This window comes from Mirounga leonina, unplaced genomic scaffold (assembly GCF_011800145.1).
Source record: "Mirounga leonina isolate KUSES-001 unplaced genomic scaffold, KU_Mleo_1.0 Mir_154, whole genome shotgun sequence".
Lineage (NCBI taxonomy): Eukaryota > Metazoa > Chordata > Mammalia > Carnivora > Phocidae > Mirounga > Mirounga leonina.
This window is the reverse complement of record NW_023270389.1, coordinates 20357187-20375045: the sequence shown is the minus strand read 5'-3', so window position 1 is coordinate 20375045 and position 17859 is coordinate 20357187. Positions and strand designations below refer to the sequence as shown.

The 17859-nt window shown below is 37.4% G+C and overlaps 1 protein-coding gene across 1 annotated transcript; it reads right to left on the bottom strand.

Annotated features, from left to right (window-relative positions):
• On the bottom strand, positions 1–17548 carry RGS13 (regulator of G protein signaling 13). The gene is made up of 4 exons (XM_035009592.1): positions 17402–17548; positions 13330–13391; positions 1355–1521; positions 1–186 (listed from the first exon to the last, which is right to left on the bottom strand). The coding sequence occupies exons 1-4, from the start codon at positions 17464–17466 to the stop codon at positions 1–3; spliced, it is 480 nt and encodes a 159-aa protein (XP_034865483.1). The 5' UTR covers positions 17467–17548.
• Positions 17549–17859: the final 311 nt, after the last annotated feature.

Sequence of the window (17859 nt, the reverse complement as noted above, 5' to 3'; positions counted from 1 at the left end):
TTAGGAATTGTTGTTGGGCTGAATAGTCTTCAAAAGTTTCTGGTACATTTCTGACTTTACAAATCTGGGATAGGAATCCCTTTCCATGTGCATATACACTATCCTTTGAGCCTCTTCAAAACACGTTTGAGTGGGTTCTTGAATATTCCTGACGATAGTTTCTCTTGTTGAACTGTCAATGTTAATCTGAAAAGTGAAATTACATGTAGAGCATAAGTAAGTATAATTGAAGATAGAAACCATAATGGAAAATTTAATTTTTCCCCCCTCTCCTTTTTTTTTTTTTTTTTACTGGAAAAGGGTAATTTTGTCTGAAATTTCATAGATATCTAAAAAGACTTTTAAGAGACAAACTTTGCTTCTTAATAACTAAACATCCACCTGCCTATCCCAGATTCAAAAACAAAACAAAACAGAAAACACAGAGCCCAAGACCAGGGAAATCTCAGAAACCATTGCTTACTTAGGCAGATGCAACTGGTTTGTTAGTGGAGTCTACAAACAAGGAAGTTTATGAGATGGTCTCTTTTAAGGAAAAGGGAAGTTGGTGCTATTTTAAAGTTTATCTTTCTTAGTAGTCATGAATGTTGGTTTCACTGAATATGCCCTGAAAAGGGAAGAGAGTGAAGAGAGGTGGAGAAATAAAGGAGAGAAGTGGTTATTTCAATAAACCAAGTATTTTCCAGATAAGAGTTTTGAGGAACAAGTCAATAACATAGGACTGTCCTGCATGATAGGAATCTCTATGTCATGGTCTACCTTTATCCCCTTGACAAGAATTTTCATTCCTTATTCTCTATCCACCAGGAGGAGTCCCAATGTGTCATGCACTCATGACTCTTTATTTTCTTTAGGCCACTGTAAATGATTGGCTGTAATATCAGTGTGAATGTTTGCCGGATTTGCTGTTTTGGAACTGAGGTGAGCAGTGAGTATGTTGCAAAGGCATAGACTTTCCCCAAACCACTGGGGTTGTCAATATGCCAATGTATGGTATCTGTAGTTCCTTCTAGCAAAGTCGATTCTTCTTACAAGGACTTCTTCTCCTTTTCCTTTTTTTTAAAGAAACTTTCCCAGGAATTAAGATAATTTAATGAGAAGAGGTTCTGGAGCCAGACAGGCGTAACTTTGAATCCTAACTCTCTCACTTATCTGCTATGTGACACTGAACAAGCTAATTAACTTCTCAGATTCTCAGGCTTCTTATCTGTAAAATAAGGTCAACAATACTGACTTTGTAGCATAGTGGGAGATACTGGATATGAAGTGCCTGGCACATGTCTGTGCTTGAGAGATACTAGCATCCTCCCCAGGACGTACTGATTTCCACTAGCCGTCACTGTCACGTAGTTACCTCTCTAGGGGACTGTGGCTGGATGTAAGTCTTATAAAGCTTTTTTGCCCTAGAAATTCTGCTCCGCCGTGAGGCAATTTTCTTATAGGTTTCACATGCCATCCAGAATTTAATATTCTCGTCACTATGCTCCATCTTTAAGTACGCTGCATAGACTACTGGACCATCTAAAAGTAATGGAGAAATCAGTTTATTTTCATGGGTCAAAATCATTAAAAATGTGAACAATATTTAATGCAGGTTAAAACTAAAGTCTGAATTAAAGCTCCCAAATTATTCAACAAGTGTATATTATATAATGATACACACACACACACACACACACACACCCCACATCACACTTAGATCTATACATCTGAAGCATGTTTTGACAATGCCAGTCAGTGGTGTGGTCATCCCTTCATTCCTTCCTTCTGACTCAAGGAAAATGGTCACTGATGTGGGTAGCTTTGGGGTAGGAGAAGTCACAGGGACTCAGAAACAGGACTTAAGTTACATCAGTGGACAGAGCTTTGGTCATGAAACTGACATGAAAAATCTAAGCCCTCCAGCCAAACTGGAGGGTCAGAACCAGGTTTAGAATCTCAACTGGCAGGTCAAGGTTGAAAGAAAAATATCCAAGTCAGGTAGAAGTAATAAATTGATCAGGTTGTACAGCCAGGGGTGTTTCTCAATATCCAATCAGAGCAGGAGAACATGGATGGAGGAAAAGTTCAACTTCATATTCATGCCTTATGGTTCAAACTAGAAACGAAGGACCAGGCAAAGAATGGAATTCAGATGGGGTGTTGGAAACTATCTCAAAATCGAGAACAGGACAGTGGGGATGTGCAGCACGACCATCAAATGACACTTGATGCCAGAGATGGTCATCCGTAGTTTTGGTCTTAAGCTGCATTTTTGGAGTGGGTAGATAAGGACATACATGTGAAAAGAGCTTTTCTGATTGAAGCACTATTTTGTAGAAGAGGGTTAGGCAAGCTCTCACAAATCTAACACATTAATGCGAATCTTTGGGAGGGCCAAATATTCTCAGTATTGAAGATGAGCACTCTCAGAACTTCTTTTGGTGACTGGAAAGTCTCTTGGCATATCTGAGAAATTGAATTGCTAAATGATGAAACAATGTAACTTTTAATTGATAGTAATAGAAGTGTGTGGGTAGGCACATTGAATATGTGACCAAGCATAGGATTTTGATTTACAGTATTTTATTCAGTATTATTAACTGCCATAAGAAATAATGGTAATCAGACAGAATAGCCATATAAAATCACATTTTCCTAGATCTTCACATCAGAGATTAGGCTGAGTTTTCTAGCACCAGAAAGCTGTAACTCCTTGGCTTCTACTGGCCCCGTCAGCAGTGATACAAAAATAAAGACAGCAATTAAGATATTTTTCTTCAAGAAAAAAACTCAAAAAGAGGCAGATCCCCTCTAAAGAGGATTAGGGCTGGGGAAAACTGGCAATTTGCAAGAAATGTGCCATCATGGGAATACACAAAATTAGAGCATGTCTCATTCATATCATGTAAATCTAGCCGTCATGACATTGGGTGGGAAATGGTTTGAAAGGAACATCACTTGAGTTGAGAGGACAGACGAGATGGAGATAGAGCATGTATAACAATGTAACATAGGAAATGATATGGATTAGATATTTCTGCCCAATGGGGAATATATTTTATCTTAGATTTCAAACAAGAAGTTTATTTTCACACCTAAGTAACTTTAAGATGTGCCTTGCCTTATCACAGGCACAGAAAGCTGAGGCCAGAGACAATGCCTGTAATAAGTGGAGCTCCTATTAGAGAAATAGCATGGAAAGGCAAACCAAAAAACAAAACAAATCAGAACAGAAAGACATTTCTAGCTTAATAAGTAAAGCTGGAAGCCAATAATTTGCAGTGTGTGTTGAAATAAATGGAGTTCTATCTAAGAAAATAAAAAGCAATTTGATATACTTTGTACTTAGTAGAATTTTGACAGTGCTTCATGAGGAACAGAAAATAAGAGTCCTAAAAGAAAGAAATGAGCTATGGAACAGGGAAAAAAATGAGATACCAGATAAAATCTATAGATCCTAGAATGAGAGTCAGCTACCAGGCTACTTGGATGGGTTGAGTAGATGGGTGGGTGCGGGGGAAGGAGATGACGTGGAAACCAATATTAGATTCTATGTTATAGTATTCTGAATTTATGTTTATATTTATGTTTATCTTAATTGTATAGTAAAATGTTTAGAGATTCTCATTTCAGAACCCACCTGCATCTGTATCAGCCTTCTCTAACTTCTCTCCTGATTGAGTGGAGGAAGGATCTTATGGGGCTGGCCAAATGGTTCAACAATTCTCAATATACCCAAGTCCTTTGCTCATGAAGACATACATGCATTGCTGTTGATATTTTATAAGATACTTGATATGGTAGATTGTAGTATTGATTTTAGTTACTTCCTGCCCTTCTTATAGGATTACACTTTCATGTCCCATTTATATCAGCCTTGCCCATTGGACTTGTTTTAGCCAATGAAATACATGCAAAGTACCATATATGGGTGCAAGCGAAGATTTTAAGCAGAAGGTTTAAGCAGGTAGTCTGCCATTGTACTTCCAACCAGTCATGCGAAGGACACATTCTGGAAAAGAACTGCTCCTTTTGTCTGAAGGTCAGAATGAAGGTATGAAATAGAGCTGGAGCTGAACCTAGTCATTGCGTGACATGAACAAGAAATCAATCTTTCTTGTAAATTAGTGGAATTTGACTGTGGTGGGTTTTTAAAAAATTTTTTATTGTTATATTAATCACCATACATCATTAGTTTTTGATATAGTGTTCCATGATTCATTGTTTGCGTATAACACCCAGTGCTCCATGCAGAGTGTGCCCTCTTTAATACCCATCACCAGGCTAACCCATCCTCCCACCCCCCTCCCCTCTAGAACCCTCAGTCTGTTTTTCAGAGTCCATCATCTCTCATGGTTCGTCTCCCCCTCTGATTTCCCCCCCTTCATTCTTCCCCTCCTGCTACCTTCTTCTTCTTCTTTTTAAACATATATTATATTATTTGTTTCAGAGGTACAGATCTGTGAATTGTGCAAGAGTGTTGAATCACAGATCTGTACTTCTGAAACAAATAATACAATATATGAATGTGGTGTTTTATTGCATCATAGCCTGACCTGCACCCGAAAGCCAACCTGGACCACTTGAACCTCTTTGATATTTCAGGGAAGATTCTGGTGCCCAGAATCAGTAGACTCACATGGCTGGTATGTTTTACAGAATTTTTATGTTAGTCAAGTAAGCAGCTGAAGACGCATTTGTATAAAAGTGTTCCAGGAATCTGGGTAATTATTAAAATTGGAACTGAATTGCTCTATTGAGATTTTCTACTGACTCAGACAACAAGTAAATTTAAAGGTGGGAAAGCCTTTTCCAAATCAGACAGTGTGGCTCAGAGTAGCCCATTCTGAAGTTGTAAATGATACTCCTTCCTGAGCATTACACTCCAGACACCGTGATTCTGCTTGAGCAGAGTAAATAAGGAGAAACAACAGAATTACTCATTAAATTGAGAAGATGGAAAAAATAGGTGCATGTTTTTTTCTTAAGAAGGAGAGTGATAGTGAGAATTTTTGCATCCATGTTCATCAGGGATATTGGCCTGTAATTCTCCTTTTTGATGGGGTCTTTGTCTGGTTTTGGGATCAAGGTAATGGTGGCCTCATAAAACGAGTTTGGAAGTTTTCCTTCCATTTCTATTTTTAGGAACAGTTTCAGAAGAATAGGTATTAATTCTTCTTGAAATGTTTGGTAGAATTCCCCTGGGAAGCCATCTGGCCCTGGGCTCTTGTTTGTTGGGAGATTTTTGATGACTGCTTCAATTTCCTTAGTGGTTATAGGTCTGTTCAGGTTTTCTATTTCTTCCTGGTTCAGTTTTGGTAGTTGATACATCTCTAGGAATGCCTCCATTTCTTCCAGATTATCTAATTTGCTGGCATATAGTTGCTCGTAATATGTTCTTATAATTGTTTGTATTTCTTTGATGTTGGTTGTGATCTCTCCTCTTTCATTCATGATTTTATTTATTTGGGTCATTTCTCTTTTCTTTTTGATAAGTCTGGCCAGAGGGCATGTATTGAATGGAGCACTGGGTATTATATGCAAACAATGAATCATGGAACACTACATCAAAAACTAATGATGTAATCTATGGTGATTAACATAATAAAATAAAATTTAAAAAAAGAAGGAGAGTGGTGCTTTTGGGACTCTCTAGCATGTTCTTTTCAAGCTAGTCACTGAAATTAGTATTTCTGTGACACACAAGATGACACATGTCAGTATCTTGATGCAGAAGGCAAACGTGACATTCCTCTTGGCTGAGTCAGAACAGTGGCCCATCTGCTCCAGGATTGTTTTCTGCAAGGGGAAAAAGCTTACACCATAAATTAAATCCTAACGTTTTGCTATGTTGCAGTCTTTCATCAGAAATGTGCCTAAAACAATTTTAAATTTATTTTATTTTCAATCTGTACCGCTTGGGATAATAAATTCCATAATTGTGCTAGCCTTTACATGAAGTTTTAAAGTAAATCTGCTTTATTGACATTCTCTAGTTTGGCTCCTATGATATTAAACATTTATGATTTTTCTCTTAACTTCTTTTTGCTGTGTTATTATAAAAATAACAAAGTACTATGAGTTGTTTTTATTTTTTTATTTTTTTGAGTTGTTTTTAAATACAGAAAATTTCTAATAAAGATAATGATTGTTTACAATTTGATATATTTCCCTTTATTCTTTCAGTCCTTTGTTAATGTTTAACTTTCTATCTAAGTAGTATTCATTCATCTACACAAACACAGATACACATATATTTATATGTGGCTTTATACTGTGAAAGCAATTTTGTGTCACTCTTTCAATTAATATGTAGAAACACTTTCTCCTTTTTATTTTTAAGGGTTACATAGTAGTCCATTCAAGGCTACCCTATATTATATTTAGCTACCTTGCTATCATTGAATATTTATATTATTTCCCATTTTTATGTTGTAAATTATCCTACACTAAATATTTGGTGTATAAATCTTTGCATCTGTAATTATTTTCTTAGAATTAATTTAAAGGAGTGGAATTCCTAGGTTGACAGATGTAGTGTTTTGGGGGACTCTTGATACTTGTAAAATTGCTTTCAGAAAGATCTCATTACTTTTCATTACTAACAGCTGTGTCAATGTGTCTGCTCACTCTATCCTTTCAATCTGATGGGGGTAAAACCAGTGACTTGCAATTGTTTAATTTGGGATGTTTAAAATATTAATGCCCAAACATTTTTTCTTTCTTACTGACCATATCTTTTCTTTCTCTGAATTTCAAATCATTTGACATTTTTTTTGCATTGTTAGTGTTTTCTGGATTTTTTCAGATCTCTTTATATATTAAAGACACAATCTGTTATATTTATTGCATTATCTTCTGTTCTCTTTTTACATATTATTTTTGTTTATGGTTTTTGAGAAATATATGTAAACCATCTAATCTGAAAAAGCTTCAGTTCATCTATCTGACCTGCTTTCAATCTTTTTTGCACTTTTATCAGAGAAAAATCTCGAAAGCAAAAATCTGGCCACAACCCTTTATTTATAACCTTTCAACCTTTTTCCATTATTGCCCTCATAAAAAAAGCCAGACCTTGGCAGTGGCTACAAGGTCCATTAGGATAAGGTGCTCTCTACCTTTCTAGCCTCTTCCCTTGTCACTTCTGGAAATATTCTTTGTTTGTGTCTTGCTCCTGGCCAAGCCGTGTGCCACCCTCATGCTACTGTATATGCAGTTCCTTCTGTGAGGGGGGCTCTGTACTCTGATCTAGGACTCAGGTGAAGCATCTCAGTTTCTGGAAAAATTCCTAATACTCCCCTCCCCCAACCAAATAAGTGTTTCCTGTCTGTTGACAAATAGCACCTAGTCCACCTTATTATAATTACAATTCCATCTCACCCTGCATCACAGTCGGTTCTATCTATCGGTTTGCTTTTGATTACTGTCCCACTCCCGGGCTCACACCTGGCGAATTAGGACCGCAGGCCCATCGTCATCCGCCCAGGACCTGCGCCGCCTGATACACAGCATGTACTGACTAGGCAAATGTCTGTCAATCCAGGCTTTTGGATTCCTCATGCTTCTACGTTTGGGAGTGATTCTCCGTAAGTCTTGAAAAGTGAAGAAGCAGGCCATAACTGTTTAGCATCCAGGAAGCACCAAAGACCAGCGAATTTTACCTGGCGTGCTGTTACTTTTTTTTGTTTGTAACTCTTGTTACTCTGCAGTTTAAAGTTTCTCATGCGGCCAATAAGGCTCTATACTCCTGTCATGGTGAACTTCCTTGGTTATTTGAAGACACAAACCTCACTCCTATCTCAGGGCCTTTTGAACATGGCTTTCCTCTGCTTGGGCCACTCTGCTGGCTGCTTCTCATCGTTCAGCTCTTAGCCCAAATTTTACCCCTTCTGACAGTTGTCCTCTAATCATCCAATTGAACTGCCCTCTTATACCTGCCTTTCTTTGCCATATCACCTGGTTTTATTTTCTTCAAAGTACTTATCACTTTCTGGAATTAATGTATTCATTAATTTATTTGCTTGTTTGTCTATCTCCTCCCTCTAGAGGGAGCACATGAGCTGAGCACAGTGACCTTGTGGGTCTCTTTCACCTTTGTCCAGTGCTGGGAAGGTTTACCAGACACATGGAAGGACTGAATGAATCATCCAAGGAAGTTAGTTTCAGTTTTACTAATTTCTTTCTATTTATATTAAACATGCTTTACTCAAATATAAGTGAGCGACCTCTACCTTCATCTTTTGAGATTTAGGGGGCATATATATATATAATCTTTTTTTCTGGCACCATTTTGTGTAATTTTAATTGAAATTAAAAATAAAACTGATTAGTCAAAATTTTGATTTGATTATTTTTCACTCAACCTTTCCAGTATGTAGAGCTGTGAAGTTTGTAAAACCTCAGGGGTTTTAGGTAATTGTTGGTCGCCTCATCATTTCAAATTTACGTTTCTGTATCTTTTCTAGTTCTACTTGATTTAGCCATCAGAACTACAGATTTCTACTAGGTTTAGCTAGCAGAAATATTCATAGGATTTTCTTTCTATTTTTTGTCTTGGTGATGCCTAATATTTTGACGCTATTTTGAGGTGCATTGTCAAATTTTGGGTCAACATCATTTAAGGAAACATTTTTGGTAATTCTCAGGTATTTTTATGAGGAAATAACTAATAGCTCTGACAAATTTTTTTCTGATCCATTAAAAAACTTATTACTACTTTTATGTCCATTTGCAAATAATGTAACTCTCCTAAAGACTCGGGTGTTTGGAAACTTGGAGGACTTTCTATCATCTGCAGACTTGGAAATTTTGCAGTGTACTTTCTGCTTAATTCCTTATGGAGATTTTTTAATGAGACCAATTTTTACACTAAATCCTGAGGAATCCTACACACTCTATCTCTTCCTTCAAAGAAGCATTTATCTCTACTGGACTTCTAAAATAGTTGACTATTTTTAAAGTACTGCCAGTCAGACCTCCTTATCATTTTACAACAATCTGAATCAAGTTCCAGCTCAAATTTGCCTCTTGTGAGAAGCTATCCCAGGAGACCTGCCATCTCTCCCCATCTATTTCATCCCTTAGCACAGACCTAGTATGTATGTGCTACAGACATCATACTAGGTCTGTGCTAGGTGATCTGTTATTTCTAGTCTCCCTTCTTTACAGTTGTTCACAAACTGCTTATGGTGCACATAACTCTAATTTATCTTTTTTTAAAGATTTTATTTATTTATTTATTTATTTATTTATTTATTTATTTATTTATTTATTTATTTATTATTGACAGAGAGATACACAGCAAGAGAGGGAATACAAGCAGGGGGAGTGGGAGAGGGAGAAGCAGGCTTCCTGCTGAGCAGGGAGCCTGATGTAGGGCTCGATCCCAGGACCCTGGGATCATGACCTGAGTGGAAGACAGATGCTTAACGACTGAGCCACCCAGGTGCCCCTTATTTATCTTTAATTGTGGATGCCTTCAGGAAAGTACTTCTGCTGTCCCTACGTCATACATAGTTGGAACTCACTAGACGCTACACGGCTCAGGGATCATACGTCACACTGTATGCTAAAAACTCAAAGCAGTTTGTTCTTAGCGATTGTTTGAGCAATCTGTTCAGCCCTCAGATTCTCATAGGGCACTTCATAAGTACACATTTTTCTTCAGTCACAAGCTACACTTTGGGGATATATTTTAAGTGCTACTCTTCCATAAGGCTGTCCTAACTGGACCCTGCAAGGAATTTTATGTCAAAGAAATGTGTATCTATGTTTTTCTTGCTGTATCTAGAGCTTCCTTCTGCTTATTGAATGTAACTATAGACTCTTCAAGGGAAAGGCAAAGCTTCATAAAACCATCTTTACTCTGGAAAGAAAAAAACAAACCAAACCAAACCCTGCCAGTCAGCCCTTTGTACAGCCTTTGGTGAAAATGTTGTTAAAGGCTATTATTTTTAAAAAGTGTGTGTTTGCCTTGCCTTTGAAATTCCATTCAGGATGTTACTAGAAGTAACAATCACCATTCTCCACTTTACCCCAATGTGCTATCAATACCCTGTTCTCTTTTGGGAGATTTTCAGTTTTTGGAAAAAATCTACCCTTCTCCCTGTGTTATTTCATGTGGTACATGGGCACGTGGAATTTTTTTTCAAGCACATTGCCTGGTACCTAAGTGCTTAAGATTTAGTGAATAGATATTGAGCACACATACTATTTTTTAAAAAAATTAACTTGTTTGTCAATAATGTATCATTAAATAACATCTAGACTACTAGCATTCTTAATTTCTAATTAAGGTCTTAGTTTTGACAGGGTTCTGTTCTTAAACTGATGATATTCTTGGATCCCCTCTTCCCAAGAGGAAGTTGAACTTAACTGTATTGTGATAACTAGTACTTAATGGCTGTTCAGCAAACCTCTCTTAAACCTATTCCTGTTCATCCACTGAGACCATGCTTAATACATTTCTTTCTTAAATGGGTTTCTGAACTACACGTTCTTAGAAACAGTCTTTTAATTTATGTAGAAAGAGGCATCTACGTATCTTAGCTAGAGAGTACATTTTACTACTGTCCTAGGTTAATGTAAACACACTTTATTCTCTGAAACATTAAATGTTTGGATTTTTTTTGTTTTTGCTGTTGTTGTTTTCTCTTTCTGATTGAATGGTCCAGAAAAGGCATTGTTTTATCACCTTTTAAATTATGTGATTATTGGGGCGCCTGGGTGGCTCAGATGGTTAAGCGTCTGCCTTAGGCTCAGGTCATGATCCCAGGGTCCTGGGATCGAGTCCCACATCAGGCTCCCTGCTCCTTGGGAGCCTGCTTCTCCCTCTGCCTCTCTCTCTCTCTCTCTCTCTGTCTCTCATGAATAAATAAATAAAATTAAAAAAAATTATGTGATTATTAAATTTTTACATGATTTTCACAGTAACTCAAATTCTCGTAAGATTCTTATCCTGCTTTTGCTGGTTTTTATAAAGAGCAGTGTGCTCCCTTCCTGTCCTCATCTTTTCTGTAAACTTTGCTTATTCTCATGACCCTAGATCTCTAAATAGCTAATTGTAGTTAGGCTCTCTCTTGAGATCATTACCTAACAATTAACTTTATTCACTTTATGAGATCTTCAGGGCTGGCACAGAAAGTTTTACATAATATGGCTTGATATTTTGATCTTTTCTTACTAATATTTGTCTTGTATTTATTCATTGAACATTTATTTTATGCCCATTGGATACAAAGCACATTTTTAGTCTCTGGGAGGGAGATGAAAGGTGAATGCGAGGTGATCTGTGTTCTCAGGGAATTTAAGATCTACTGAGAAAGTGTCTGTGGAAAAACCCAGTACACTAAATAACCGTACTTAGAAGGAGAATAAGTAAGGATACTAAGAGAAGAGAGAGGGCAAGTATTTCCAAGAGGTTGCAGGGAACATGTGGAAGTTGAATTTTACCAGCCAGGACGGGCAGATAACCGAGTAGACAGAGGGCTTGGCACGGAAGCCTGGAGCAGGTGTGTCGCAGGTGTAACAAACGGAACAATGGTCCCCTCCGCCGAAGGGTGTGTCATGTGAACGAGCGGAGCTGCGGCTAAGTCAGAGAGTGCATTTGAGTTTGGGTGTAGAGAGTCTTGAAGGCTAAGTTAGAGATTTTGAACTTTTTGGTAAGCAGCAAAGAAAAAGGAATGGTGTTCCAGGAATGATATTCAGAGACATGCACTTTATTACGAATTAAAATAACTACCAATTACTGCGTGCCTAACCTGCATCAGCCATTAAGCTAGGCGTTTTATGGCTAACCTGAACAATAAATAATGCTGAAAAGATGGGTGATATTATTCCCATGTTACAGATGGAGAATTTGAAACTTCAAGAGGGAGATTAAACTGCAATGTTGCAAAACATGGATTGCAGGTGGTTGGGACTGAAATTCAAATTATTTAGCAGGGGATCGATCAATATAGTTGACTGAATACATGCTTTTGTCCCTTCCTCTCATTCCAGTGTCCTAAAATTGACCCAAAAAATGTATTTTTAAAAATTCACAATCACGCTGGCAAACTGGATCACAAACTATGAGGAATACTTGAAAATTAAAAGGCAGGAGTGATTCACAAGAAAACCACGGCCTCAGATGCTTATTGGAAAGGGCTGTTGTGATAGGTGGAAGTTCAGGTAGTGACCCAAGTCTGGAGGTGTGGATCCCAATATTAAGGAAAGGCCATGAAGTAATTTCCACAATAGCTAATGAAGGTGCTCCTGTAGGAGGAGCCAGGGGTCCACACCTCTGGCTGTCACCCTCTGGGTCAGACAGTGATAGCTGTCTCCACACCAGGAGGGGCCCTTGGGTCAGAGAGAGCATGAAGCACCCTAGAAGCATGGCCACCCCCAGGAATAACAGGAAGTACTCTATCCAGAGTTACCACAGGCACATCCCATCAATTAAACCATCAAATAGCATAGCTAACTCCCCGTCCATAGTCAATAGGTGTAAACATGAAATATTCACAGAGAGTCTAATAGGGAATCTCAAATAAAAAGAGGTCTGTAGGCAAAAATTAGCAAACATTTGATGGGAACAAACTCCATTTAAAAAAAATACCAAATTCAGCAAACAAGAGAATTTTCTTTGAGTACCTACTACATTTTTTTTCTATACCTGTCTTCTGGTATTTATCAACTTCCCAATTTTCTACTCAAACACAATTGACTGTTCCTATGAACGCACACACTTCTTTGTATTTCTTGCATTGAGCCTATGACTCTATCTCCCTAATGTCCATTTTTGTTAATTTTCATTTATGCCATTTTCATTTATATATACATTTATAAATATTTATTCAGATATAAATATTTATTTATATCTGAATGTTGATACTTATGTACAATTATATGCAGACTTATATAAAGTCCCACATAAGTCAGACACTGATAAAGTTGAAAACTAACTCTGAGGAGTTTCAGAACATTAAGACTCAAATTTATTCTTACTTTTGAAAGCACTAAGAGCAGCAAATTGTTGACTTTTCTAAAATTCTAACTTTAGAAGGCCATGGTAAGGCAGTATATTTTAGTACGTGTTACGACTTAAGCATATTTTCCAAGGGATTTTACACATATACTTGTGAAAACTAAATATTTCCAGTGATTAATCTTGTTTTAATTAACACCAAAGAAAATAATAGTGGTTGACACGACAAACTATTTTCAGGTTTTCTTTTTTTAACTGGGGGCAGTTACCATTTAGAAGGCTATGAGAAGAGCAGGGTACATTCATCATCTGGCGCCACCTTTTTCTGTTAGGAGTGAAACTGACTAGTTAGTCAAACATGAAATATCTGTAATACTCACATTTTGTAGCCATCAGCTTTTCCAAAGACTGGCCCCATTGTAATACTTCCTCCAAAGTAATGCTTTGAAAAGAAACAAAAGGTGCTCATTGCACCAAAGTATTCTCAAGGTTTTGCTGAACTACATAGAAATATATGATCTTGGGGCACCTGGGTGACTCAGTTGGTTAAGCGTCTGCCGTTGGCTCTGGTCATGATCTCAGGGTCCGGAATCGAGTCCCGAATCAGGCTCCCTGCTCAGTAGGGAGTCTGCTTCTCCCTCTCCCTCTGCCCCTTCTGCTCATGCTCTCTCTCTCTCTGTCTCAAATGAATAAATAAAATCCTAAAAAAAAAGGAAATATATGATCTTGAAAATAACGCCAAAATATAGTTGTACTCTATTTGTGTATGGTTTTGTGGAAATTTATCTTTCTGTGATCTTCTAAATTTATCTTTCTATGATCTTCTACTTTCTAAATTGTTAAAATTAAAAAAAAATTGTGAAAGTGTAAACTTGAAAATATGATAAATAAATTTTTAAAAGATAAAGATCCATAGTCCTGTAATTTCCCCATTCCCAAATTACTACTATTAATATTTTGATTTACTTTTCAGTGTTTTTTTATTTATGTGTTTGTGTGATTTTAACTAAGAAGTAGCCATACTCTGAATGTGTTTGTGTGCATGCATACTTTGTGCGTGTATACATATATATGTATATATTCACTTTCTAAAAAAAGATTTTATTTATTTATTTGACAGAGAGAGAGACAGCAAGAGAGGGAATACAAGCAGGGAGAGTGGGAGAGGGAGAAGCAGGCTTCCTGCTGAGCAGGAAGCCTGATGCGGGGCTCGATCCCAGGACCTTGAGATCATGACCTGAGCCAAAGGCAGACGCTTAACGACTGAGCCACCCAGGCGCTCCATATATATATTCACTTTTAATAAGATTTTTATTATTTTATTATTTTATTTTTATATGTCATCACAATTGTCTTAAAATCCATTTATAGTGTTATGACTTATAATTATAAAATTATAATCTTTGATAGTCACTGTGGAGTGTTCTACAAGGGGACATTCTTTCTTTTTTTTTTTTCAAGATTTATTTATTTATTTATATATTTGAGAGAGAGAAGAGAACTCGGATTGGGGAGGGGCAGAGGGAGAGAATCCTCAAGCAGTTTCCTGTCAAGCACAGGGCACGACGTGGGGTTCGATCTCATGACCCTAAGATCATGACCTGGGCTGAAATCAAGAGTTGGTTGCTTAATCAACCTAGCCACCCAGGCATCCCTCTAAGGGGGCATTCTATAGTTTACATAATTGTTCTCAATGAGCATCTTATTATTTCTCATTTTTTAACATAGAAACTTGTGATTAAGGCTTGCTATGTTCACATAGGGTAACTGCTTACGGGCAGGATTAGTAGAAGTGGAATTAAAGTGGGTCAAGAAATGCAAATTTTTAAGGTTCCTGGTATAAACTCCAAACTGCATTTGGGTTTGCATCATGTGCTGCTGGTACTGGTAGTGTGTTTGCCCATTTAACTATTCACACCTTAGAGTTTATCCACAAAGCCTGTTTGCATGCCTTCATATAATCAAGTTAGTAACCCTGTATCTATTATATGCAGATATTTTCTCTATTATTTGCTATGATTTTCTTTACATGCCGAGGGTTTGAATTTTTATTACAGTGAATGATTTGTGAATAAACGTATAAAAGCCATTTACCATTTCAAAAATATCTGTGAAAGATACTGGGTTTGAGGCTTCATTTCTGTTCATCTTTCACGGCTTTGTGAGGTGAATTGGCAAGTGACTATGGATTCTTACATGTAAACCATTTTATTTTCTCTCCTTTAGAATACTCAGTGTGTTCATTGGCATCCAGTTTATGATTATTTCAGTTTATGATTGGTTCACTCTCCATTCTCCTTTTTCAGTGACGTCAAATAATCAGCTAGCTACAAATACAAGGAAGCCCTGTCCAGTGGCTACACCTGGCGTAGGTAGCTCCGTAATTGGTGTTGAGGGAACAGCCATCAGCATTAGGAGGCACTTAACACAATGAAGGAAGATGAGTCAAAGAGGTTAAAAAATGATCTAGAACATGGAAAAATATCAGGAGTCTTAACAAGCTCAAATATCTTTTGTTTTCTATAAATTCGGATGGCCCTTGCCAGTTTTAGGTGGACTATGCGCATCAGTACTGAGGCTTAACAGTATACTGCCGTTAAGATTGCTTTCAATAAACATTTCCATGAAATGCTATCTGACTCACTGTTCTTTTCTCTTATTAGAACTTTAAAAACAGTAACCTAAAGTAACCTTTTCCATCCAGTGAAACGGTAAGTGCTAGGCAAGATATGTGGCATGCCTCTCTGTTCAATGCGTTCCCATTATATAGGAAAAAATAAAATCTACAACATGAGTGAAGATGCCGTCATTGTCTTGGCTTAGCTTAAAATAAAGTGTTGGTACTTTGTTGGTGAGAGAATTCCTCTTTCTCTAAGATTCATGAGATTTATGGAGATAGATAATGATCAGAGTGATTATGGTCGGGGTTAAAGTTGTGAAATGAAATTTGGTTTTGGCTTAACCCCATTTTGCTTGTAATTTTTTCTGAGTATCTCAAGTTTCATGCCGTCCCATGGCTATTCAGGTGGGAGTAATTTCTAAATATCCCTGTCCCCTCATCCACCTGGATTTCCTAATAAAAGCAGCGGATACAAAACAAGGGAGCATTCTGAGACCTCATGTCATTGTGGAAACAGGAATGAAGAGTGCTTGGAGTCTGACAGTCTTGAGTTCTAATTCCAGTGCTGCATTTAATAGCTTTTGGTTTTGCCTAAAATCTTTGAGCCCCAGTTTTATTATCTATAAAATGGGGTTAATACCTATCTCTCAATGTTATCTTGAAAATTAGAGAAGGTCATGAATGGAAAGCATCTATCAAACGATTGTTATCTACCAGCTTGCCATGACTATGAATTCTCTCTTTCCTTGGCCTCCCCCTTCCCTGATGGTGGGTCTATAAGGCAAGTAGAAAGAAATGTAAGCCCTGGTGGTGAGACTCCATGGGAGTTATCAGCAGAAGAGATGGAAGCTATTCCCAAATTAGCCTATTTCATCTCCCTCCCTACACATGCCCGTTCAGCACAGCAGCTTCACCTGGTTGTTTAAAATGCTGAACTTTGGCTCTTCTTGTCTCTTCCACCTACCACTGCAGCCTCCTCCCCACCTCACACAAATGCTTGTAAGTATTTTTGGACCTTTCGGTACTACAGGGCAGGAGCATGCATGGCAGGAGCTCTGACCATAGCAAGGGAGATGTGGCTGGGACTGAGCACTCCACATGGACTTGGTTAGGCACTCTGGTTAAACTAACACACAGCGATCCTCAGTGTGGGAATCCTTGAGGTGGACAATCCAATCAAATGATTTGTTACCCTTCTCCAGCATTATGCATTCCATTTTAGCAGTCACTGTTCCCATCCAAATGGCTACATGTTTAGTTTGGCAAAATATCCAAGAGACTCGGAAAATTGGTAAGCATCTGGTTACCCCACCAGTCTCCCTTCTTCCAGCTAGACATGAGGTTTCTGGAACTTTGTAGGTGGAGGGTTAGAATCATGAAAATATTTTGGATAAAGAATCTCATTTTAACATAAACAATATAAAACTTTAAAAAAATCTAAAAGTAGTCCCGGGATCGAGTCCCGCATCGGGCTCCCTGCTCGGCAGGGAGTCTGCTTCTCCCTCTGACCCTACTCCCTCTCATGCTCTCTGTCTCTCATTCTCTCTCTCAAATAAATAAATAAAAATCTAAAAAAAAAAATCTAAAAGTATTTATTCATAATAGATGCTGTATAAACATTAAACTTGCTTAATTCTCAAGTATAAACCATAAATAATGAAAATGAAACCTTAGCGTAATACATGATTGCTCTTCTGGTGGAATTGCTCATGTGTAAATGCAAATTTGCTCTCTGAACAAAATATATTAAATTAGCCGTTGAATAAATGTATACCTATTTATCATGTGATAAATATGCATTAGAATGACCATGTAATTTAAATGGTACTTACTTTGAAGGAAGTCTCTTAGATTCATCTCTGCACATCTTGCAAATCCAACAATTCCATCTGCTCATTTTTCTAAGGCAATACAGAATATACTTAGTATAATTTAGTCATTTAAAATAATTATATGCTACAGTCAGTGTCTCAGGAACACACAAAATTATAAATCATGAAAAAATAAGCACGAGTTTTTGAAATTAATGGGATACAATCACTGGTGGGGGTGGGGAGGAGAGAGGAGAATAAAATAACTCATCTCACAAATATTTTTTAGAAATATAGGTACTTAGAGTTGTGACTTTAGAACCCATCTCGGCCATTTACTCATCCTAATGGTGTTTAAAACAATACAGCTTACTGAGAAAGATCTTCCCATTTAGGGCCCACCGACAATGAATTCAACTCCCAAGTCTTCCCTTTCTTGGGTAATTCTTAGTTTTAGAAAGACCTCTCAATATATTGAA